This window comes from Myxine glutinosa, chromosome 14, assembly GCF_964187855.1.
Source record: "Myxine glutinosa chromosome 14, kmMyxGlut1.1, whole genome shotgun sequence".
Lineage (NCBI taxonomy): Eukaryota > Metazoa > Chordata > Myxini > Myxiniformes > Myxinidae > Myxine > Myxine glutinosa.
Window position 1 is genome coordinate 19,799,504 of NC_136274.1, and position 24,151 is coordinate 19,823,654.

The 24,151-nt window shown below is 45.8% G+C and overlaps 1 protein-coding gene across 2 annotated transcripts in view; it reads right to left on the minus strand.

The window, feature by feature from the left end:
- Positions 1 to 1,196: 1,196 nt before the first annotated feature.
- LOC137439469 (phospholipid-transporting ATPase IA-like) overlaps positions 1,197 to 24,151 on the minus strand; it is a 238,304-nt gene continuing 215,349 nt past the window's right edge. For both annotated transcript variants that reach the window (XM_078768165.1, XM_068135239.2), the window contains 3 exons: positions 9,868 to 9,975; positions 4,330 to 4,418; positions 1,197 to 1,509 (listed from right to left, as the gene is read on the minus strand). In XM_078768165.1, the coding sequence (XP_078624291.1) occupies positions 1,400 to 1,509; positions 4,330 to 4,418; positions 9,868 to 9,975 (307 nt within the window). In that variant the 3' untranslated portion in view covers positions 1,197 to 1,399. The remainder of the gene's footprint in view (positions 1,510 to 4,329; positions 4,419 to 9,867; positions 9,976 to 24,151) is intronic.

The following is a 24,151-nucleotide window of genomic DNA, read 5'->3' on the forward strand; positions in this document are numbered from 1 at the left end:
CGCCTCTTTAAATCCCCAACTTCTTTCCTGAAATTCCTAGAAGTGTTAATTTGCTTTGCTGTGAAGAGGAACAGGTTGAGATGGTTTGGTCATGTGTTGAGGAAGGATGAAAGTGACTGGTTGAGAAGAGTGATGGAAATGAATGTAGAAGGAAGTAGAGGACGGGGAAGACCGAGAAAGACTTGGCTAAAGATGGTGGAAGAAGAAATGCCGGCAAGGGGGTTAACAAGGGGAGATGCAGAAAATAGGGCAAAATGGAGAAGATTGTCATGGGGACCGCAAGACTAACCCCCGCTCTAGCAGGGAAAATGGCCTGAAAATACATGTTGTTGTTGTTGTTAATTTGCTTTATACCGTGTACCCCTTCCTCCTCCCCAGCCCTCCACGTTCCACAGATCTACCGACATCCCTGTTCTCTACTGTTGTGCGTGTGTGCTTCCCTGTCTCTCCCTCTTGTCTCCTGCTCCCTTCATTTTATGTTTTATGTGTCTGTGCATGTGTTCATGTTCAATGTGTTAGCTCTTCCACGAGCCTCGATTCTGTATACAAAAAATAAAAAAGGGGTCAAGAGGTCAAAGGTAGTAAGAAGTCCCGTTTGGTAAAAATTCTGTTACTGAGCTAACTTGTAAACCAGTGATGGGATTTTGACCAAACTTGGTATAAGTCTATATTATGATGGAAATATGAACTGATTAGATTTTGGCGTCAAAGGTCAGAGGTCATGTCAGGTAAAAATGTGATACTTGAGAACAGCTGAAGATATTTAAATCAAACTTGGTACAAGTATGTATAATGATGTAATAATGTGGGTGGAGGCATATCAGTCGACATTGTGACGTCTAAGAGTGTCGTTCTAGTTGTATGTCGAAAGGCAAAATAAATACACAATCTTAAATGGAGCTTGTGGAAATAATTTAATTTAGAAAAAAGGTCAGGAAAACAAGCTGATCTATTGAGAGTGAATGGGGAAAGGGAAGGCCAAGGGTGCGGCTTAAATTTGGGACCATAATTCGACCTTTAGATTACACATGCTGGCTACAGCGACTAACTCTGTGGCCAAGATTTATGGCCCGATTAATGTCCCCAAATTGATTGCACAGTTAATTTAAAAACAACAAAAAAAGCAATGCCAGTGTTGTCATAAATAAATTAGAGTGGAAACGTTTGGAAAAGAGAAATACCTGCGGCTTTCCAAATGCTCTCAGACATGATTTTATTGTCATCCCCCACATCCTCCATCCTTCTATCAGCCTCAGTCATTACGCCCGCTCGTGATTTTCCCAAATTCATGCAATCTCAGGGCCCTATACATAGCACAGAAACAGATCCACTTTGCTGTGCATGACAGCCTGGAATTCTGCTCGATGCAGGAAACCGTGTTGCCGGCTTGAAGAGCACGTCACAGGGTGTCTGTGCTTGCTCCTCGAGATGGTTTGGTCGTATCATAGACCCGAATGATCTCTGTCTGTGAAAGCACGCCATTCTCCTCTTGTGAGAAGGCATAACCATCTGCGGAGAGAAAAGGAGGGAGAAAAAGTTGGTCGAGTGTTGGGGAAACATCTTGCAAGCTTTTATAGATGAGGGCATTTGTTTCATCTGTGAATTATTCAATAATAAGACATCTGGTTGAAGTATCAAATGTTGCTCAAGATGTCACAGATGTATGACGTGTACTTTGTGTTGGTAGCATACCTTTTTTTAAATCATATTTTTAGGCGTTGGGCTGAGGCCCGTAATAGAGCTCACACACACACACACACACACACACACACACACACACACACACACACACACACACACACACACACACACACACACACACACACACACACACACACACACACACACGCACACACAGACGAGACAAATACTTAATGCAGCGACTGAGCTTGGAGGAAGTGCCATCACTTCCTGGGATACTCTGGGTACCAGCAACGTCATAACAATGGCACCGCTTTTCTCACCGTACTCAGCGGAGCATTTTCACAAGAAGAATTTCCTCCTCCCCATGGATGCCAACCGATTGGGACTGTCCGTGCTCTATCCTCTTCAAGCAAGGAAGCTGATTTGAACCGGTCCAAACCAGATGGGTGTTTTTTAGGAGACACCATCTCCTTACTGGATGGACGTTGAATCTCTATGGGAGCTCATCTGCCCTTTTCCAAGTATTGTTTTTGGTCCTTGCAGGTTGTCAGTCACCCTCCCGACTAGCAAAGCCAGTGAGGGGTGTCTGTTTAGTCGCCGACAACCCGACCATGCGGCAGGTTGACCCGACCAAAAGTCCCAAAAGACTGACCCGACCAAATTTTATCACTACAATCAATAGAATGCGCGCCTACTCTTTGCAAAGGACACCATGGGATCTTTAACATCCACCAACTAATGGCGGCAGCTAATCCGAGGGATGGTGCATGCATTGATGCCTCACCGTGCCTGCGATACACCAGGATGACAGTTTATGCCTGGGTTGCGATTCAAACCCAGCCTAAAAGCTCAGGGCGAGTGTGCACACCTTGAGGTTATCTGCCTCCCCATGAGGAGGTGCAACAGCATTGCCATTGTATCCATATCAAAAGGTTAAAAACATAAATATGCAATTACTGGCACATTTTCTATAACATTTTTAATGACAATTTGTATATGCAATCAACATTGGGAGACGCATGATATATGTAATGATTTTTTGGGTTTGTACCCGTTATTTAAGTCGTAGGTTGTAAACAGCAACCACCCAGGGTAGTACTACCGTTCTGACTTAGGAGCGTTAAAGTGGTGCCCGGAACCATCTTACACTCTCCATGTCAGGATTGCTGGTCTTGCTTTCAGTCTCACTCAAACTACAGATACTGGGGGCTAGCTTCAATCTCTCTTTCTCACAAACAAACATCATACATTTTTCATCGCACACTTTTCATCACAAACTTTTCATCATACACTTTTCATCACAAACTTTTCATCACACTTTTCATCACAAACTTTTCATCACACTTTTCATCATATACACTTTTCATCATACACTTTTAATCACAAACTTTTCATCATACACTTTTCATCACAAACTTTTCATCACACTTTTCATCACAAACTTTTCATCACAAACTTTTCATCACACTTTTCATCGCACACTTTTCATCATACACTTTTCATCGCACACTTTTCATCACAAACTTTTCATCACAAATTTTTCATCACACTTTTCATCGCACATTTTTCTTCGCACACTTTTCATCACACTTTTCATCACAAACTTTTCATCGCACACTTTTCATCACAAACTTTTCATCACAAACTTTTCATCACACTTTTCATCGCACACTTTTCTTTGCACACTTTTCATCACAAACTTTTCATCACAAACTTTTCATCACACTTTTCATCATACACTTTTCATCACACACTTTTCATCGCACACTTTTCATCGCACACTTTTCATCACAAACTTTTCATCGTACACTTTTCATCATACACTTTTCATCACAAACTTTTCATCATACACTTTTCATTGCACACTTTTCATCACAAACTTTTCATCATACACTTTTCATCATACACTTTTCATCATACACTTTTCATCACAAACTTTTCATCATACACTTTTCATCATACACTTTTCATCACAAACTTTTCATCACACTTTTCATCATAAACGTTTCATCATAAACGTTTCATCATACACTTTTCATCACAAACTTTTCATCATACATGTTTCAACGTACACTTTTCATCATAAACGTTTCATCATAAACGTTTCATCATAAACGTTTCATCATAAACGTTTCATTATACACTTTTCATCATACACTTTTCATCACAAACTTTTCATCACACTTTTCATCATAAACGTTTCATCATAAACGTTTCATCATAAACGTTTCATCATACACTTTTCATCATACACTTTTCATCATACACTTTTCATCCTCATTTTCACTCCTCACCTTTATATTCTCTCTCTTTTATTTATCTTTGTGCAGTTATTTTATTTAAGGCCTGGCCTCGAAAGGCAAATATAGTCCGTGACTGGAGTCTTACATATTAAAAAATGAATTACAAAAGGTCATGCCACAGGGGCTGGGGGCTTGGGGTCACGGGTCAAAATGGGAAAAAAAATTAACTCTAAATTTGATATTGGGTCATTCCTGGTGGAACTTTATGCCACCTTTGCACTTCGCTTTCGGTGGGAAGCGTGGGGATTTGCGATCGTATGTCATCGACATCTCTGTACATTTATAGATAGTCTTGAACTTCACGAAGACCAACCTTTATCTTGGTCCTGAACATGAGAAAAAAGTGGAGTTTGTTTGTTACATTTCCAGTGATGTTACTCACGTTGAAAATCACGTTGGAATGATTTTGACTGTGGGATGGTGGTGTTCTTCTTGAAGGCATTTTTCAGCAGCTGTGCCCGTTCTGTAAAACTAGACATAGATGTACATAAAAAGATATTTAGAAAAAAATGTTGACTATCTAAAAAAAAAGAAAAATATCATTCAGGTTACAGGAAAAGGCTGCTTTGCCTTGCACCACACAGTTCCAACACCTCGCACCCCTAGCATTCACCTACTAATCCATTCTCCCTTCAACAACGATATAAAATTGCTTCCGATAACAATAATCATGCAATGAATGACAGTCATTGAAATGTTCAGGTGAAAGGGAAATGATTACGTAAATATGATTTTGACCACTGACAAAGATAATTCCGTTCTTACACGAGGAACTCTGAAACTCTCAAAGCAGGAATTCTGAAACGTTTACACAAATCTCTTTGCATGGAAGGTATAAAATGAGCTTGTAAACTTCAAATATACCAGAAAAGAAAAGTATACACGTGCTCGCACGTCTTGGTGTGTGAAATGCAATTTTTGGTGCTGAAAACACCCCTAAAGAAATGTAGTGCGAATGACTTCATAACACAGAATGTGTCTACTTCTTAGGGTCGAGTTAGAAACTTTCAGCAAATTTGGGGCTCTTATTGAATCTTTATTTCTGACTAACTTGTTGTTTTTAAATAGTTTGTTAAGATCAATTAAAAACAAGACCGAAAGTCTAACAGCGGCGTAGCCGGGCTTGTAAAAGATTATAAACCACAAACAGATATGATTAGCTTTTTAAACAGTCGCTAATGTGTCTACAACAGTAAAAAAAAGAAATTTGGAGGAATTCTGACATCCATGAGGGAAGTTTTACTTTCAGAACTGAGGGAAGATCTACTGTAATCTATATACCCCACAAGGATTGGGTTAATAACGTGCTTTCAAAAAACCGAGGCGAATTTCTTACTTCCGTGGTTGCTAGTACCGTACACTGCTTATCATCGATTCATGAACCATACACCGCTTCAATCCATTAACTTTGTAGTCACTGCATTGGGATTAGTGTTATGGTCATATTTACTATATTATTATTATTATTATTATGAAAACTATACTACTGAAACGATATTTTGAAACGATTATTTTCATTTTCAAAAGTGAAACGATTTGAAACGATTTGAAACGATTATTACTATATTAAGAAACCTGGGCTTAATTTGTTTGAAGCGGCCTGAATGTGAGGCATGAAGCCTAAGGCCTATATGTACCATATTGTTGGAAAAGCCGTAACGCCAATGCTTTCGATGTTTGATGGTCATTTTAACAATCAGTTTGTTTGTGCTTCACACTGATGAAAAACGTATAATCCTCTTGAATAATTTTGTGGGGTTGATTGACAAAATATTGGTTTATGTTGTAATGTCTTGCAGGTTAGAGGGTGTATACATTTTTGCATGGGAGATTGGTGGTATAAAAGGAGAGGGGAGGGCAAGATAAATTGATATTTAGACAAAGAATTGAAGATGTGATAAGAGGACGGTGGGGGAAGCAGGAGAGGAGGTGAGTGTATGAAGAGGGGGAGAGGATGTGAAAAAATAGGTCGGGTCAGTATTTTAGGACTGCCACTGGTAACATGTAACCTGTGCTACCTGCCGTATGGTTGGGTTGTTGGTGACTAAACCGACACACCTCACTGGCTTTGCTAGTGGGGAATGTGACTGACACCCTGAAGGACCAAAATCGACACCTGGAAAAGGGCGGATGAGCTCCTGTAGGGAGCCAACGGCCATCCAGTAAGGAGATGCTGTCTCCTAAAAAACGCCCATCCGGTTTGGACCGGTTCAAGTCATATCACAGACTTTAAAATGGTACGTGCTGCTTCCTTGCCTGAAAAGAATAGAGCAAGGATAATCCCCTTTGGTTGGCATCCATGGGGAGGAGGAAATTCCTCTTGAGGAAATGCCCCTCTGAGTACGGTGAGAAAAGCGGCGCCATTGTTATGACGTCACTTCCCCCAAGGTGTGTGTGTGTGTGTGTGTGTGTGTGTGTGTGTGTGTGTGTGTGTGTGTGTGTGTGTGTGTGTGTGTGTGTGTGTGTGTGTGTGTGTGTGTGTGTGTGTGTGTGTGTGTGTGTGTGTGTGCCAGCTCTATTACAAACCTTACTCAAGTATAAAAAAGGGAGGTTAAATTTTGTGCCTTTTTTGTAAATCAATCTATTATTCATTTAGCTGAGGCCGAGCAAAGCGATGTCGAGGCAGTTTATTCCAAATATGTGAAACATCCTCCAACCCACGCTTAAAGAGAACAGACTTTTTGGAATGCTGGCCAGATTTTCCATCCAATAATCATGTAACTTTGTTTTTAAAAAAACAACAACTCTCCATTGATAGGCACTCCTATGTTGAAAGTTTTGTGTCAATCGTCAAGCGGTTGCGAAGAAACAAATTTAAAAGTGAAAAGGTGGGGGTGGAAAAAAAAGAAGTGAGGATGCCTATTCCACAACATGGCCAAGGATGGTAGTGGACATCTACTACTAGTATATTGCACTCGGTGAGCGAGTGTAAATAATGCCACGTCTATGTACGTATTGTGTGATATGTGTGTGTTCACTCCCTTAAACAAACTAAATGAGACAGTGGGTCACAGCCTTAAGGAGTCAAAGTGTTGGGTGCGTTGCTATGTCGAGCTAACAGAGTTTGTGGTTGGAGTTGCAGTTGTAAGTGAGGCCTGGTAGATAGACGCAAGCATCCATCCAACCGTGTAGATCCAGCAACAGCGTCGTGAGAGCTGGCCGAGCATGGGTGCGGACAAGCTTGGTGGCAGCCATAATTATTATTATCTCTTCATTCTCGTAACAACAAATTTTAATTTGCTCTTTTTGCAATCCCTCGTTTACTAATGAAATCCCTTGTGTAAAAAAAAAAAAAAAAAAAAAATTTATGCCTTAGCAGGTTTAGGATATTTCTGTGGCCTTAGCAGGTTTAGGATATTTCTGTGGCCTTAGCAGGTAATCTGTGGCCATAGCAGGTAATTTGTGGCCTTAGCAGGTAATCTGTGGTCTTAGCAGGTAATCTGTGGCCTTAGCAGGTAATCTGTGGCCTTAGCAGGTAATCTGTGGTCTTAGCAGGTAATCTGTGGCCTTAGCAGGTAATCTGTGGCCTTAGCAGGTTTAGGATATTTCTGTGGCCTTAGCAGGTAATCTGTGGCCTTAGCAGGTTTAGGATATTTCTGTGGCCTTAGCAGGTAATCTGTGGCCTTAGCAAGTAATCTGTGGCCTTAGCAGGTAATCTGTGGCCTTAGCAGGTAATCTGTGGTCTTAGCAGGTAATCTGTGGCCTTAGCAGGTAATCTGTGGCCTTAGCAGGTTTAGGATATTTATGTGGCCTTAGCAGGTAATCTGTGGCCTTAGCAGGTTTAGGATATTGCTGTGGCCTTAGCAGGTAATCTGTGGCCTTAGCAGGTTTAGGATATTTCTGTGGCCTTAGCAGGTAATCTGTGGTAATCTATGCACAGGTAATCTGTGGCCTTAGCAGGTAATCTGTGATAATCTAATAATAATGTGTGGTAAATTAATAATCCTCTCCAAGAAGTTCTGTCATTCAAGCTTTTGGGTCTCACTATCTGCCATGATCTTTCCTGGGAAAACCACATTTCAAATCTGGCCTCCAAAGCCAGTCGCCGACTGGGCATCCTCCGTCGTGTGAAGTCCTTCCTTGGCACACCTGAGCTCCTCACCACATACAAGGCTTTCATCCGCAGCTCAATGGAATACTGTTTCCCCCTCTGGGCCGGTGCTCCTGCTTCACACCTAGCTCGTCGTCACGCTGTTGAAACCAAAGCGTTCAGAATCATTGGAATCTCCCGCGATGAAGCTAACTCCAAGGGCCTCTCACTCACTCACCGCAGGCAGGTTGGTGGTCTTTCCGTCTTCTACCGACTCCTCTCCGGCCTTGCCCCCCCCCCCCCCAGCTCTCTCTGGGCTCTGTCCCCCAAATAGTCTTGCAGGTCGCACAAGATCTGCCTGCAACCCTCTTATGGTTAAACAGCCAAAATCAAGACTCTCTGCTCACCTTCACTCCTTCATTCCTCTTTTATCCCACCTCTGGAACAAACTCCCTCACTCTCTTCAATCCCACTCCACCCTCCAGGTCTTTAAAACAGCTGTTCACCACCATCTCTTTTCTTCCCCCATCCAAAACCTTGATCTTTTCTACCCCCGCTAATTTCACCCCAAATCCACTTTTTTGAAATACCAACTTCTTTCCTGGAAGTCCTTGTGTTTATACTTCTCCCACCCCCCCCCCCCCCCTTCCCACGCCTCCTCCCCCCTAGCCCTCTCCCTCCCACACATCTCCCGATGTCCCTGCTCTCAAATGTTGTGTTTGTGTGCTTCCCCTTCTCTCCCCATCTTGTCTACCGCTCCCTCTTTTTATATACTTTGCTTGTCTGTTTGATTTGCTTGTGTGATAAATGTTAGCTCTTTCACGAGCCTCGATTCTGTATACAAAAAAATAATAATAATAATAATAATAAAAAAAATCTATGCACAGGTAATCTGCGGCCTTAGCAAGTTTAGTATATTTCTATTTTTAGGTTTGTGTTTTGCATTTGCCCTCCACTGAGACTTCTTCATGGTTCGTTCGTCATGTCTTACTTCCTAAATTATTAAATATACCTGTGTCTGCATACTTATTGCTATTGTTTCATCAGTATTACCCTCGGTGGAGGAGAGGGTATTGCGTTTGTCTGTCTGTCTGTTTGTCTGCACAGAGCGTGAGTATGCTTTTCTCTGCAACTGTTGGTCCGATTGCCAAGAAAGCTTCACCATAGGAGAGCTTTCTCCTGTATAATTGTTCAATGATTATGACGTCATAGGTCACGTGGTATTGGCGCCATCTTTGAAAAACTGAAACGCTTTGCAGCCCCATATCTCCGAAACCGTTCCATGGAAAAAATTGAAACACGACTCGTTAAGTACTCTCCCATGCAGAACAACAAATATATTCAGGACGATGTAATCGGTGCCTTCATTATGACGTCATATAATTAGACAAGTAGAATGCTCGATCCCATCAGTTTGAAATTTCTTGAGCATGATTGTATGGGAGAATACACAAAAATTGTATGGTATCATTAAATTGATGACATCAGTCACGTGGTTCGGCAGCCATATTGGGTTGAACATAAATCTATGTCGTCAATAAACCACACAGACACAGCAGCTAATAAACACCACGCAAAATACACCACAAAAACACGTCCTGGCGAGGGTCTGCAATCTCTGATTGCTCTTTCTTGTTATATTGTTAGTTATAAGCGTTGAGCAACCATCTTTGTCATCTTGCAGGAAGATGCCGCCAGGTAGTGTGGTTGTTTGTGCCTGCGGTTCAATTTGGCCTTTCACTATTCGGCCATTATGGGGGTGAAGCCCCAGCCTGTACGTCATCGCCTATACACATTACTATATATGTGTGCTATATGTACATATCATAGGTCTTTACAAGAGTAAGTGGAAGCAAATGTATATATTAAGGTGATTGGTGCTCTCCTGACCTTTTGCTCACTATATTGGAAAGGAGGATCTTTCCATGTCGACCTTGCATGATGGGCTGTGGCTCCTGGATTTTCTCTGCTAAGGATGGATAGTACACCCCCCGCAAACTGTAGGCAGAAGATGGAAGGGCATTAATAAACATCTTTTATATTTACACGAATTACACTGACGTAGGAGTTGGACAAATTACCAGTGTTCGGGATTTTAACTTGGGATCCCATTGAAGGAGCTGCGCTCCAACGCGAGTCGAAAGAATTGACGCGACCAAAGACGGAATTCGTCCGAGTTGCTTTATTGAAACAAAACAGCTCAGGTATTCTGACAAAAGCCCGTTTATCGGGCAGCAATATATATACACATTTATGTCGGGAAGTTTGCCCGGCAAAAGCTATACCGGGTGTCAAGGGCGAGCCTTGGAAAGGCGAGTCTGGACCTGCCCGGGCGTGTTTGGCTGCGGCCTGGCAAGTCGAGGCTGGGCGTGCCCGGGCGCTCTGGACGAGCACTGGAAAGGCGAGAGCGGGCATGCCCGGACGCTCTGGGCGAGCCCTGGAAAGGCGATAGCGGGCATGCCCGGACGCTCTGGGCGAGCCCTGGAAAGGCGATAGCGGGCATGCCCGGACGCTCTGGGCGAGCCCTGGAAAGGCGAGAGCGGGCATGCCCGGACGCTCTGGGCGAGCCCTGGAAAGGCGAGAGCGGGCATGCCCGGAAAGACGAGACCGGGCGTGCCCGGGAGGTTCGGGCGTGCCCGGGAACAGTGAGTCCGGGCATGCCCGGGAGAGGCGCGTCTGGCCGTGTTCTGGCCGGTGCAAGGCAATTGTGTGCATCCAGCGGTAACCGCTACACCATCATCATTCATTAGCTATATGCCAGATGGGAATGCAGGTTATCACGTGATGCTTAAAATGGGAATAGCACATGTGGCAGATCAAACCATGCTACAGTAGTTGCTCAGCATCAATTTACAGGTGTTTGCCTTTGTTTGCTATGGAGACAAAGCATCTGAGGAGTAGGAAAGGGGATGGTTGAGTCGGAAATGAAAGAGATAATTATAAGAAGAGGGAAGAAGAAGAAGAACCGCCTCTAGAGGCCATTTTTCCCCGCAGAGCAGGGGTTGGCCTTTTTTCGCGCACCGTGGTCCCCTTTTTTGAAGCAATGCTTTACGGCCGGCTGCCCTTCCTGCCGCCAACCCTGTTAGTCGCCTCTTGCAACACACAGGGAATTACCAGTTAACTAGTACTCAATTTGCCGACCTCGGAAGGATGACAGGCTGTCAAACCCCTGGTGTTAATTCATCGATCAACCGGGATTCGCACCCAGGATCCTAGGATCCCAAGCCGGCACCCTAACCGCTAAGTCAACACCATGCTTCTATAAGAAGAGGGGGAATTGCTTCACAATACATGTCCCCTACCAAATTTTAGTTCAATATCAGAAAACATATCCCTTTATTTGGGCAGTGTATAAAGCCACGTTCGGAGCCGAAAATAATAAAAATAACCCGATGTACATATATAAACAAAAACATGCATACGGCTTATTTACATATATAATACATTGTGGCTATACACCTGGGATCATTCCAATCGCACTAGGCCATGGAGTAACAACCAGGCCTGGGGCCTGCCGATCTGTGCTGTTTCATGGAATGGCGGCGCATGATTTTAAATGGGGTGGAGTCAGGCCACCTGTCCAGCCAATGGGTGTAAATAGACCTGGGGCTGATATCTGAGAAGGCATTATTTCACAACTTTGCTGCAACCCCCTGGCATCTTGCGTTTCATGATTTTTTAAAATGTTTTTTGATATATAAGATGATAATTTCAAAACATTACCCCTCTGGGAAAGTGTCCAAACGACCTTAATCGGATAACTTTAGACACTAGGGGTCCGGTCGTTCATGCGCCATTTTTGGGCCACCAGATTAAGGGTGTGTGGTCATATTATGGTCTATAACTTTATTGATATACAGATATCATCACATTTGAATATATCAATAGAATGGCGATGTATTGATCTCTCCATTGGTGTATTATATAACTATAATTGACAATAACTAAAGTCACCAGATATATTTGAGTACATGTGCAACATATTATAAGTTACCGAAAAGAAGGCATTTTCTCGCGATACATTGAAAAGGGTTGTTTTTGTTTGGAAAAAATTATGCCACACTAATTAATTTTACATAAATGTATTATTACAAACTAACATATAAACATACTTAAGGTATTGTATGTATATACCACTGAAATATTCCGAGTACAAACCGATACCATACGCATGACTCCAACAGGCAAGACGAGAATGAGAAGTCAGCGAAGATGAACGTGCTTGATATCAGACTTAAATGTACTTAGCACGGACATATTCCAATACTATTATCTAATATTAGCAATGTTATTCTCATTATCCAAACACAACATTTCTCATCTGGCTCACTCATAGTTTAGAGCCTATCTAAGGATTTACAATATTGTCCTATGACGTAAACGCCAAATGCAATTCTGGTATGCGTAAACATAGTCGCAACTGCTTGTATTGTATGCTACTAAATTCTGAGCACTGCATGCTACAAGATGTTTCCTGTTTAGTTGATTGCTGTGATTCATCTATGCATGGTTGCTTTACCTAACTCGATGCTATATCTATCTATTGTAGGATGTTGTATGTGCAGTTAAAGTGCGTTTTTTCGTGTGTATGCAAATATGCATATGGTGCATAACTCAATAATATTTTATATCTTTTTGCAGGCTGCTGTATGTGCCATGCTTAATAGCTACGGTGATGTGCTTTATGTATTAGTTAAGGGTGATGTGCTCAATATATGCAAACTTGCATGTCTTATCTAACTCAGCGCTATTATATATATATATATATACAGTCATGTGAAAAAGTAAGCACACCCCATGTTAGGTTTTGACTTTTTCAACATATTTCAACATACAACTATTTGATCTTCATTTCAACAATATTTATAGATAAAGGTGATATAATATAACAAATATCATGAAACATTTACATTTTGTAGTCCATTGTATAATTTAAATAAACATAAATGCAAATTTCGCATGTGGAAAAAGTAAGTACACCCTTGGCTCTAATAGGTGGTATTGCCCCCTTTGGCAGAAACAACCACGAGTAGGCGTTTCTTATAACTGTCTACCAGTCTCTGACATCGACTGGGAGAAATTTTTGCCCACTCCTCCATGCAGAATTCTTTCAGCTGTGCGATGTTTGAGGGGTTCCTTGCATGCACAGCTCATTTAAAATCCCCCCACAACATCTCAATGGGATTTAGATCCGGGCTTTGACTTGGCCATTCCATGAACCCTCCATTTCTTTCTTTTCAGCCATTCTTGGTGGATTTACTGGTATGTTTAGGGTCATTGTCATGTTGCAAGGTCCACCTTCGGTTGAGCTTCAACTTTCCGACAGATGGCCTCACATTATCCTCAAGCACCCTCTGGTACAATGAATAATTCACAGTGGATTCTATGATGGTGACCTGCCCAGGCCCTGATGCAGCAAAGCTGCCCCGAACCATAATATTTCCACCAACATGCTTTACAGTTGGTATCAGGTTCTTGTGGTCAAATGCTGTCTTTGGTTTTCGCCAAACATGTCTCCTGGTACTGTGGCCAAATACCTCTACCTTTGACTCATCTGTCCAGAGCACATTGTTCCAGAAGTGCTGGTCTTTGCCGAGGTGTTCATTGGCAAACTTTAGTCTTGCCCTGTTGTTCTTTCTGGACAGCAAACGTTTCCTCCTAGCACACCTCCCATGTAGATCAAATGTGTGCAGCCTCTTTCTAATGGTAGACTCGTGCACTTTGACATCAACAATGGCAAGAGCTACCTGTAGGTCCCCTGATGACATTCTGGGGTTCTTAGAGACTTCTTCCATCATCTTGCGGTCTGCTCTTGGGCTGAACTTGCTGGGGCGGCCTGGCCTGAACAAGTTGGCAGTTGTTTGGAATCTTCTCCACTTGTAGATGATCTTCCGGACAGTCGACTGATTGATTTCAAATTGTTTGGAGATCTTTTTAAATCCCTTCCCAGACTCGTAGGCATATATAGCCTTCTTTCTGAAGGCCTCAGAGAGCTCTTTTGATCTAGGCATGGTGACGCCGCATACTTCAATAACAACGAACAAACCAAACGGAATGTCTGAGGTTTAAATAAGACAGGTTCCTCCAAGATCCTCTCTACCGATGTTCTAATCATTTGCACCTGAGCTGGTGCACCTGATTCTAATTTTAGGTATTTGAAGTAGTGATAAATGTAGGGGTGTACTTACTTTTTCCACATGTGAAATTTGCATTTATGTTTATTTAAATTATACAATGGACTACAAAATGTAAATGTTTCATGATATTTGTTATATTATATCACCTTTATCTATCAATATTGTTGAAACGAAGATCAAATAGCTGTATGTTGAAATATGTTGAAAAAGTCAAAACTTTACATGGGGTGTACTTACTTTTTCACGTGACTGTATATGTTGCAGGCTTAGATGTAGTCGTGTATGGAGCAACTAACGAGATGAGACAGCGATATACTTGACATGGCTGAACAAGACTCTGATAAACTGATAAACTGATCTGATTTTGGTTTCAGACCTGGTCACTCTACTCTGGACATGCTGCTTCTGCTTTCTCAACAATGGATGGAGGTCCTCAACGCCAAACAGGAAATTAGAGCTGTCTCCCTTGACATTTCACGTGCCTTCGATACGGTCTGGCACCCTGCTCTGCTCTCCAAACTCTCCTCCTTTGGTATCCATGGAAATCTCCACGCATGGCTGGCGGACTTCCTCTCTGGTCGTAGTCAACGTGTGGCCCTGAATGGGTTTCTCTCATCTCCTCTTCCTGTTCAGGCTGGAGTTCCCCAAGGTAGTGTTCTGGGCCCTGTGCTTTTTCTGGTCTTCATCAATGATCTCTCTGACTCTCTTGAAAATCCTCTCTATCTCTTTGCTGACGACTCTACTCTCTGTCGCTCCATTCCTCATCCCTCAGATCGGCAGTCTGCAGCCTCCTCACTCTCTGCAGACCTGGACAAAATCACAGACTGGTCGAACAAGTGGAACATGTCTTTCAATCCTGACAAATCTCACACTCTTACAATGTCTCTCCGAAAGGACCGACTGGACAACCCTCCCATCTACTTTCTCAACAATCCTCTCCAAGAAGTTCTGTCGCTCAAGCTTTTGGGTCTCACTATCTGCCATGATCTTTCTTGGGAAAACCACATTTCCAAGCTGGCCTCCAAAGCCAGTCGCCGACTGGGCATCCTCCGTCGTGCGAAGTCCTTCCTTGGCACACCTGAGCTCCTCACCACATACAAGGCTTTCATCCGCAGCTCAATGGAATACTGTTCCCCCCTCTGGGCTGGTGCTCCTGCCTCACACCTTGCTCGGCTTCACGCTGTTTGGGCCAAAGCTTTCAGAATCATTGGAATCTCCTGCGATGTAGTCAACGCCGAGGGCCTTTCACTCACTCACCGCAGGCAGGTTGGTGGTCTTTCTGTCTTCTACCGACTCCTCTCCGGCCTTACTCCCACAGCTCTCTCTGTGCTCTGTCCCCCCAATATTCCTTCAGGTCGCAGAAGATCTGCCTGCAACCCTCTTATGGTTAAACTGCCAAAGTCTAGGCTCTCTGCTCACCTTCACTCTTTCATTCCCCTTTTCTCCCGCCTCTGGAACAAACTCCCCCACTCCCTTCAATCCCACTCCTCCCTCCAGGTCTTTAAAACAGCTGTTCACCACCATCTCTTATCGTCCCCCATCGAAAACCTTGATCTTTTCTACCCCCGTTAATTCACCCCAGAGTCCTTGCAGTGTTCATATTGTTACAGACGCGGTTTTAGATGTTAGTTTACCGAGCGGTTTGGTATTACCGCGTCCGCACAGTTACTCCCCGATTAGAACCCTATCCCGCCCGATTCCACTCGACGTTGACCAAGTCGCGCTATGCTAAATCAATGAAGGAAAGGACACAACGGCTGGGATAAATGCAACGACACAAGGGGTACAGTTCTCAAGACCTCCGGAGGAGGATATAATATTGGTGATGCAGAAACGGGTAGATTACACGGTAAGAGGTAAAGCACAGAAAAGATGGGCACTTAAACACAGTCTTATCTATCCCCGACAGACCACAGACAAACGGGACAAGACTGACTTACACGGGGATTGATGGCAGGGAAGGACAGGCAGTCGATAGCTCAAGGTGCACCTTGGCTCAGGGGCAGAATCAACACGGTCCGGTCCAGAGATGCGGGGAGGTATTTTAGCGCTCGGAGGTGGCGTCTTCTCTCTCCAAGCTGGGGGCGCATCTGACGTCACCTCCCTCTCCCTGCGCATGCCCAGCGGGGAGTAACACGCCCTCGGCTCGTTGTCTCCGCCCCAGATGGAATCGGTCCGCCGCTTCCATTGGGTGCGGGGGGTTACCGGGCTCCGCCCTTGACGAGGAGCTGACAGCGAGCCCCTGCGTGGTAACCCCGTCGGAGCACATGTTCAATGGCGGCTAACCAAGCCGGAGTGAGGACGCACACTCCCCGCGCCGCCGCCGCTGTTGTTGTTGTTGTTGTTGTACCATGAGGAAGAGCTGCGGGGAGGTATTGGGAGGTCCTAAACTTTCTAACGGTGCCATACAATCACATTCTGGTGCAACGAAGAGTCAGAATTAATGGAAACGAGTCCTTAACTGACATAGACTAAGAATAACTAGCAAGATGTCCTATAGTTGTCTACGTGAGATGCGGTGAACCTGGATGCGACATTTAATGGGGGAAATAGGGGAAGGTCGGGGCTACAGAGTGTTGTTTACAGACAATGGGACTAGGGAATGGGGGATTGGGGATAGTTGGGAAGTATTGGGGAAATAGGGGAATATTTACAAGCGGATATGGATGGAGGCCAATCTCATATCCGCAACATTGCACCCTTCTCTACCTCGGGGCGGCCCGACCCGATAAATTTTTACTTACTTTAGTGTGGCACTCAGATGTAGTTCCCTCTACTATTAACTCAACCCTGAGTGCGACAGTTTTACAGATGTTCACAAATGAGTAAATATGTCCCCCTGCGACGTTGCACCCTTCTCCTCACAGAAGCACACCCACAGGATAACCGAATCGCGGAAAGAATCCTCAAACTAAACATACAGCCGGTAGGGAGCATTATTTACACAAGACTGATATTTACACTACGATCCAGGACCTGTTCTTTGAGGAACACATGCAGATGTTATGCATAGAGAGAGAGCACGCATGCCAGCATCGATACACCAACCCACGAGTGCCCTGTGGCCTTACGGCCTTTAATAATGTGCAGAGCACCCCATCCAAGCACCAAAAGCACCACCCCATACATACAGTCAGCACCATCCGGTGCACCAATAAAGTGTTCATAGTCACCGGTGGTGTCGCAGCCGGCCGATGTTCTGCCGCTGGTCTTGCCTTGGAGCCCACTTGGCCTTCTGGCTTCCTTCAAAAATAAAGAAAGGCGCCAACCGCGTCCATTTCTAAATTGCGGCCGTCAGGGGGGCCAACTATAAGTGGTTCACCTGTATGGCATAGGTGCCACGTTGACCCAGAGGTCCATCAACGGGTGGTGCTTGCCCGCAAGAGAACTGCGGTCCATGGTGGGCGGCCACAAAAATTGCGGTCCATATGGTGTATCGATCCAGGCAGCAAGCAGCGAAAGTACAGGCCCACAACTGCGGAGCCAGCACCTCTCTCTCCTCTCTCTCTGCCCCAAAGCCAGATCCTCGGAGGTGGGAGACAAAAGAAGAAGACAAGTGAGTAAGGTGGTAAGGGCGCAAAAGTGCACGCAATACAAGGTGATGCACACTGGGGGCACATGGGAACCAGGTGAGACAGGTACGTTCCTACCGTACGCCCCCCCCCCCCCCCACCAGGTAACCTACATTGCCCCTCCCTTACCCCTTACTGTATCCACAAAACACAACACTACCCATAAACATCTACTTTACACATCAACAAACGTCCCTACTGTCTTCCCCGTTCCTCCCATAAACCAAATTCGTCTTCTCTCCCTCCTAACCAATCAAATTTGCCATTTCCAACTCAACATCAAAATTTGCCATCTCCAATTCAACATCAAAATTTGCCATCACCAATTCATCATCAGTCCCTCCTAAGGAGGGAGAGATGGAATCACCCCAATGTCTCATCCACGTCGTGATGCGTCTCACAAATCCAACAGCAATTCTCATTTCCTGCAACACAGAACAAAAGAACACAGGTGTGGAGTCATCATCACTACAGGTAAGTGGCTGCGTATGGTGCGACAGGTTCATCAATCCTAACTATTTCCTAAATGACTTTAACAACTTTACATTACCCGGGGTCTTTCCCTGCCAATCCATTGGCCAACTTACACTATGGGTTCTAAAAACCAATTCCCATTGACCAAACTGTGGTGCTTCTCAATTTGGGGTCTCACTCCCCCGATTCAACACTCGGTGCTCTCGCACAATTTCTGGGCTGTGACGTGTAGCTCTCCCAGCAGGTCTACCCACCTGCACACCTCCACCACTGTAGTTGCCACCCGAGCTTACCTGCTCCTCACCCTAACCTAACTAACTGGGGAAGGCCCTCTCGCACTCTCACCCCCTCAGTGCCCTCTCTGGCACGGGCTGCCCGATCCACACCCGGGATCCTCAGGCACCCACTGACACTAACGGCTCCCAGAGCCCACCTGCGGCCTCACCTGGCCGACATCCTCACAGTGGTGGAGTGCCCAAACCAACTACACACACTAACAGGCTACACGCCCAGCCATTTCCACTCACTAATGCACCCATCCACAATACCATTCTGCAACCGCACCACAAATGCCAATATCCAACCACAATTTACCTATACCCTCTACCTATTCTTTAACCTACCCGCCCCGGGTACTCGTGAAAGGGGTCCACTCTTCCCCCATCCACACCTTCGCACCATGCACACCACTCCGTACCACTTACTCCAACTCTCTCCACACCACTCATTTCAATACTCCATGTATTCCACACACCCGTACTTGCACACCTGTGCTCTCACACCTGGTGCCACCTGCACCCTTCTCTCCCCAAGCGCATTCGCGCTGATCCACAACACTCACTGCTCCACACACCTGTCCAGTTCTCACACAGCATCATCTCATCTAACTACTCCCCTCTGAAACTTGCGCTTCCCCGTCTTCCCTTACACTCAGCGCTCCCACGTCATTATCAAACACTAAGCTACTACGTCCCCACTACAGCTACCAAGTCTCTTACTTAAATCTTGTCACCTATAGTCACCTCTAGTCCCTATCAATATAACCAAGCCCTCCCTGGCTCGGTTGTCATAGCCACCCCATAAACTATTGCGCATTTGCCCCACATGGGAAGGGTGGCAGGGATGCCACCCTTACCCACCGTCATACGGCGCGAGTGGGACCTTGTGGGACCACCTCGTATGCGAGTCGTTGCCCGCCTGCCGGACCCCGTGCGTCGCCCCTTGCGGGGTCAGCGCGGGGCCGAACCGGCCGGGCCCCCACAGTACATTACCCCCAAGGGGCTCTCGTGCCTCCCCTGTCCCTCTAAAAACTACCCCTGTTGGTGTCGATGCATGGGTCACACTTCCGCAACCCGCTACCCATTCCATACCACCACAACCTTGCTCACCCACACCTCGCACCTCTCGTTCCATACCCTCCGGACCAGCCATACACCTCACTCTTGGCCTCTCACGAACATCCGGGTCTATCTCGACCCCCAAGCTTATTAAATCACCTGGCGCATCATACGCACGACCATATTGGTCACCACTTACACCGGGTCCTCTTTCTCTTCGCTTCTCCTCCATCACCTGCGAATCCCTCATCCGGTTAATGAGCACATCATCACGATCCGAACACAGACTTTGGAACAATTCTTTTACTTCCTCCTTTATCTCTTTCTTATCCTCTCTCCGTCGCTTCTTAATTTCGCTCACCCCTTCTTCCACTTCTTCTAATTTCTGCTTCACCTCCTTCATCTCCTCGTGCGCCCCTTTAAGTTCTTCCTCTAACTCCACTTTATTTTTTTCTATATGCTCCCGCACCTCCCGCTCTTTAACCTCCATCACCTCTACCACCTTGTCCATTTTCCTCGTCAGGTCCTCATGTACCGTCTGACACTCTTTTTTAATTACCTCTACGTCCTTTTTCATCTCCTTCTGTGTCGATTTTAAACCCTCTATTACCGCTGTGTTCTTCTTTACCTGGGCCCCCAACTCCTTTTGTCCCACTGTCAGTTGTTCTACTCCCAGCGTCAACTCCTCTATACCACCTTGCAATTTTACAGTCCCCTTTCTCACCTCCTTCTCCATGCGCTCCTTACAATGCCTCACCTCCTCGCGCACTCCTCCGACCTCCTCACTCACCCCTCTTCTGATCTCCTCTCCCATCACTTGCATCTCCTGCCCAGATGCCACCCTCATCTGCTCCATTTCCTCCCTGTGAGCATCCAACTTAGTTTCTACCCCCATTCTGACCCCCTCTATCTGCTGCCCCATTTGTTTAACTTCCCTTTCCGCTTGGTCCCTCATGTCCCTCAATTTGCCTTCCATACTGTTTTCTAACCCCTCTAACCCCTTTTGCATCCCTTCCATTTGATTCTCTTGAGCGGCCATTCTGTTTTCTACCCCCATTAACCCCTCCTGTATTTCCCCTAATCTATTGTCTAATCCCTCAAATTTGTTTCCTAATCCCTCTATTCTACTCCCTAACCCTCCGATCTGGGCCCCCATGTCCTCCCTCAATTTCTCGCTATTGGACCCCATGTCCTCCCTCATTTTCTCGCTATTCTGGGCCATAAGGGCCTTCATTTGTATGAAAAAAAGGTCCAAATCTACCAGCGGCGCTACTACGGTCGCGGGCGCGGTCGCCGTGGCCATGTGCGAGGCGCCATTTTGCGCGCCCGTAACCTCGTGCGCGAGGACGCGATTTTGCGACCCTGCCACCCTCACTGCTTCGCTCTCCTCATGTCCCTCAATTTGGTCCTGGATCGACCCTGCCTCACTCTCCTCTACCGGAACCCAGCCGTCTTGATCCGCCATAGCGCGACTTTCAAAATTCGGGTTTTTATTTTTGTAAAACAAAATCAAATTTCGCCGTTAACAATTTCGAGCGCGTGAAGCGCGCTTCGGGTCCGATCTCACTCCTCGACACCAATTGTTACTCTAATAGTACAATTGGTGTTCCAAAATTTGGGCCTAACAAATTTAGTCCCAGGTCCGAATCCAACTCCTGACAACCAATTGTTACAGACGCGGTTTTAGATGTTAGTTTACCGAGCGGTTTGGTATTACCGCGTCCGCACAGTTACTCCCCGATTAGAACCCTATCCCGCCCGATTCCACTCGACGTTGACCAAGTTGCGCTATGCTAAATCAATGAAGGAAAGGACACAACGGCTGGGATAAATGCAACGACACAAGGGGTACAGTTCTCAAGACCTCCGGAGGAGGATATAATATTGGTGATGCAGAAACGGGTAGATTACATGGTAAGAGGTAAAGCACAGAAAAGATGGGCACTTAAACACAGTCTTATCTATCCCCGACAGACCACAGACAAACGGGACAAGACTGACTTACACGGGGATTGATGGCAGGGAAGGACAGGCAGTCGATAGCTCAAGGTGCACCTTGGCTCAGGGGCAGAATCAACACGGTCCGGTCCAGAGATGCGGGGAGGTATTTTAGCGCTCGGAGGTGGCGTCTTCTCTCTCCAAGCTGGGGGCGCATCTGACGTCACCTCCCTCTCCCTGCGCATGCCCAGCGGGGAGTGACACGCCCTCGGCTCGTTGTCTCCGCCCCAGATGGAATCGGTCTGCCGCTTCCATTGGGTGCGGGGGGTTACTGGGCTCCGCCCTTGACGAGGAGCTGACAGTGAGCCCCTGCGTGGTAACCCCATCGGAGCACATGTTCAATGGCGGCTAACCAAGCCGGAGTGAGGACACACACTCCCCGCGCCGCCGCCGCTGTTGTTGTTGTTGTTGTTGTTGTTGTACCACGAGGAAGAGCTGCGGGGAGGTATTGGGAGGTCCTAAACTTTCTAACGGTGCCATACAATCACATTCTGGTGCAACGAAGAGTCAGAATTAATGGAAACGAGTCCTTAACTGACATAGACTAAGAATAACTAGCAAGATGTCCTATAGTTGTCTACGTGAGATGCGGTGAACCTGGATGCGACATTTAATGGGGGAAATAGGGGAAGGTCGGGGCTACAGAGTGTTGTTTACAGACAATGGGACTAGGGAATGGGGGATTGGGGATAGTTGGGAAGTATTGGGGAAATAGGGGAATATTTACAAGCGGATATGGATGGAGGCCAATCTCATATCCGCAACAATATGTTTTAATCCTCTCCCACCTCCCCCCAAGTCCTCCCGATGTCCCTGCTCTCAAATGTTGTGTTTGTGTCCTTCCCCCTCTTCCCCCTCTCTCCCCATCTTGTCTGCCGCTCCCCTTGTTTTTTGTGTTTTGTGTGTCGGTTTGTCTTTTTGTGTGATTAATGTTAGCTCTTTCACGAGCCTCGATCTTGTATACAAAAAAAAAAAAAAAAAAAAAAAAATCACGAAATGTGAAAGTGCCAGCTGTGTTCACGTTCGATACATCAGCGGATCCACCAGAGGAGAAGCGAGCAAGAGTGACAATTAACTGGGACAGCTGTTTGTGTCATGGTTCCTCCACCAGTGTTGGTCTTCTCGAAAAATTTACAGCAAAGTCCTGGGAAATTTTTTGCCGTGCAGCTCAACGAAGACAAGGCAGTACGTATGATATTCTTAAAGAATGTCAATGGAACAACCCCCCTACCAAAAGATGTCACTGAGCTGGTCAAGCACCACAATTGTTATGCTGTCTATATTCTGGAAAATACCATCCAGAGGTTTGAGAGAGCTCGAGAAGGAAGTGGCAGGATCAGGGATAATTCCGAGGACCAACCAAGCAGCAGCCATCGACAGACCAGATCAACCATACCACATCTTCAACAATTGCAGTGCATTATATGTCAAGGCGACAAACAGCTCGCTTCAGATCGAAGACGAAAAGAGCCAGTTCATTTCCTGACACTTGCACCAGCAGTTGAAAATCTCATCCATGCTGCAGAGATACGGAAAGATGACCGAGTACTGATGGAATTACGGGGTGGTGCCCGTGGTGCTGCCGATCCGATAGCGGGAGACATCTTGTTATTTGCTATTTTCCCATGCATCATGTTATTTGCTATTTTCGCCTAGTGTGACAACTCCACCAGACAAACCATAGGCATTATCGGAATACACCCCCCTATTAGCCTTTAGTGTAGAGTGGATAATTTTTTTTTTTTAGAGAACAAAACAGCATTTCGGGTTAACTAAATATAAATACTTTTTTAACGTTAACGTCCCCCCCAACTCCCCCCCAACTCCTCCCATTCAAATCTCCCCCCATACCATTCCTCTCAAATTCTCCCTCCTCCCCCCTCCTCAAAGTTGCCTCCTCCCCACCTCGTCTCCATTCTATCTCATGCCTCCACCCCCCCCCAACCTTCTACTGTCCCATGCCCCCCCCCTCAAACAACCCCTCACTCTGCCTCATCCCTTCACCACCAAACCTTTCATCCTCCTCATCCTTCCCTTTCTTGGAACTCTTCTGTAATCTCTGACACACTATCAACTGCTCTCCCTACCTCCGCCTCTCATCCTTCATCTTACCCTACTCCTCCCCTCCCCTGTCCTGTACCCGATGCTCCCCCTCTCTCCTCTTTAACGGTATGGACCTCAAACATCCGGGGCCTTCGCTCAAACCTGACTGATCTCTCCATACAGGTTGCTTCTGACAATCCAGACTTGATCTGCTGAACAGAGACTTTCCTCCTTCAAGATGTCTCTGATTCCTCAATATCTCTTCCTGGTTACTCCCTCTTCCGGTATGATAGACCTGAGCCTCGTCCTGGTGGTGGGGTGGCTATCTTTATCAAAAACTTTCTTCCTCACTCTCCTTGCACTGCCCTCTCTCCTCCTCACCCCCAGGAGTACCTCTGGCTACGGCTTCCTCTCCGCTCCCACCTTTTGTTCATATGTGTTCTGTACCGTCCCCCAAACAGTGATGACTCAATTTACATTTCACTCTCTGACAACATGGACCAACTTCTATCCACTCATCCCAACTCTCTCTTCCTCATATGTGGTGACTTCAACTGTCATCATGCCACCAGGTTGGGTGTGGGTTCCTCTCTCACCAGTCATGGCACCTCAG